General features: G+C 41.5%; 1 protein-coding gene across 1 annotated transcript in view; it reads left to right on the top strand.

Moving 5' to 3' along the window:
- Positions 1-1,275, top strand: part of PRIM1 (DNA primase subunit 1) — a 23,501-nt gene that overhangs the window by 19,224 nt on the left and 3,002 nt on the right. Inside the window, exon 11 of the mRNA XM_023513650.1 lies at positions 371-469. Within this exon, the coding sequence (XP_023369418.1) occupies positions 371-469 (99 nt within the window). The remainder of the gene's footprint in view (positions 1-370; positions 470-1,275) is intronic.

Below are 1,275 nucleotides of genomic sequence, written 5' to 3'. Positions count from 1 at the left end.
AAAAAAAAATAGCTGGGTTTTGTGGCGGGCACTTGTGGTCCCAGCTACTTGGGAAGCTGAGGCAGGAGACTCGCTTGAGCCCAGGAGTTGGAGGTTGCTGTGAGCTATGATGCCACGGCACTCTACTCAGAGGGACAGCTTGAGGCTTTGTCCCCCCCAAAAAAAAAAAAAACAAGAAATGTAAAGTTATAGGTACTCAGTGGGTAGGGCACCGGCTACCTACATCGAGGCTGGCACGTTCAAACCATGGCACACTACTCAGGGCAACAGCTTGAGTTGAGACTGTCTCAAAAAAAAAAGAAAGGTAAATTTATATTTTCATGTTATTCTTGCTGCCAACTTGCTAATTATAATATTCTTCATAATTTAGATTATAAGAAGACCAGTCTAGCACCTTATGTGAAAGTCTTTGAACAGTTTCTAGAAAATTTGGACATATCCCGAAAAGGAGAACTTCTCAAGAAGAGTGGTAATACTCTATGCCTTTCTTTTTTATCTAGTTAAATCTTAGTATGAGTAGTGTAAAGTATCCAGCAAATGATAGTTTTTTCCTTTTTTATAAAAATAAGGTCTTAATGTGTGACCCAGGCTAGTCTCAAACTCCTGGCCTCAAGTTATCCTTCAACTTCAGCTGGGACTGAGTATAGGTACACTACAGAGGCCACCACACACAGTTGATTTTTTAAATTTTCTGTAGAGATGGAGTCTCGCTATATTGCCCAGGTTGGTCTTAAACTCCTGGGTTGACATGATCCTCCCACCTCAGCCTCCCAAAGTGCTGGGATTACAGGCATAAGCTCCCAGCCAAATAACCGTTTTTTTTTTTCTTTTTATTATTTTTTTTTATTGTTGGGGGTTCATTGAGGGTATAAAAAAGAACCAGGTTACATTGATTGCATTTTTTAGATAAAGACCCTTGTGTCCTGCCCCCAAAAGGTGTGCCACACACCACAAATTATCTTTTCTTTTGTTTGTTTGTTTGTTTTGTTTTTGAGACAGAGTCAAAATAATATGTTGCCCTCACTAGAGTGCTGTGGCATCACAGCTCACAGTAATCTCCAACTCTTGGCCTTAAGTGATTCTCTTGCTTCAGCCTCCCAAGCTAGGACTACAGGCGCCCACCACAGTGCCCAGCCATTTTTTTTGTTGCAGCTGTCATTGTTTAGCTGGGCCGAACTGGTTCGAACCCACCAGCCTCAGTGCATGTGGACGGTGCCATAACCACTCTGCTATAGGAAAGGAGCTGCAAATGACCAATTTTTTTTTTTTTTTTTT

Source organism: Otolemur garnettii, unplaced genomic scaffold (genome assembly GCF_000181295.1).
Source record: "Otolemur garnettii isolate 467f Iridium unplaced genomic scaffold, OtoGar3 scaffold00043, whole genome shotgun sequence".
NCBI lineage: Eukaryota > Metazoa > Chordata > Mammalia > Primates > Galagidae > Otolemur > Otolemur garnettii.
The sequence above is the reverse complement of the archived record's forward strand: the minus strand, read 5'-3'. Positions and strand labels throughout refer to the sequence as shown.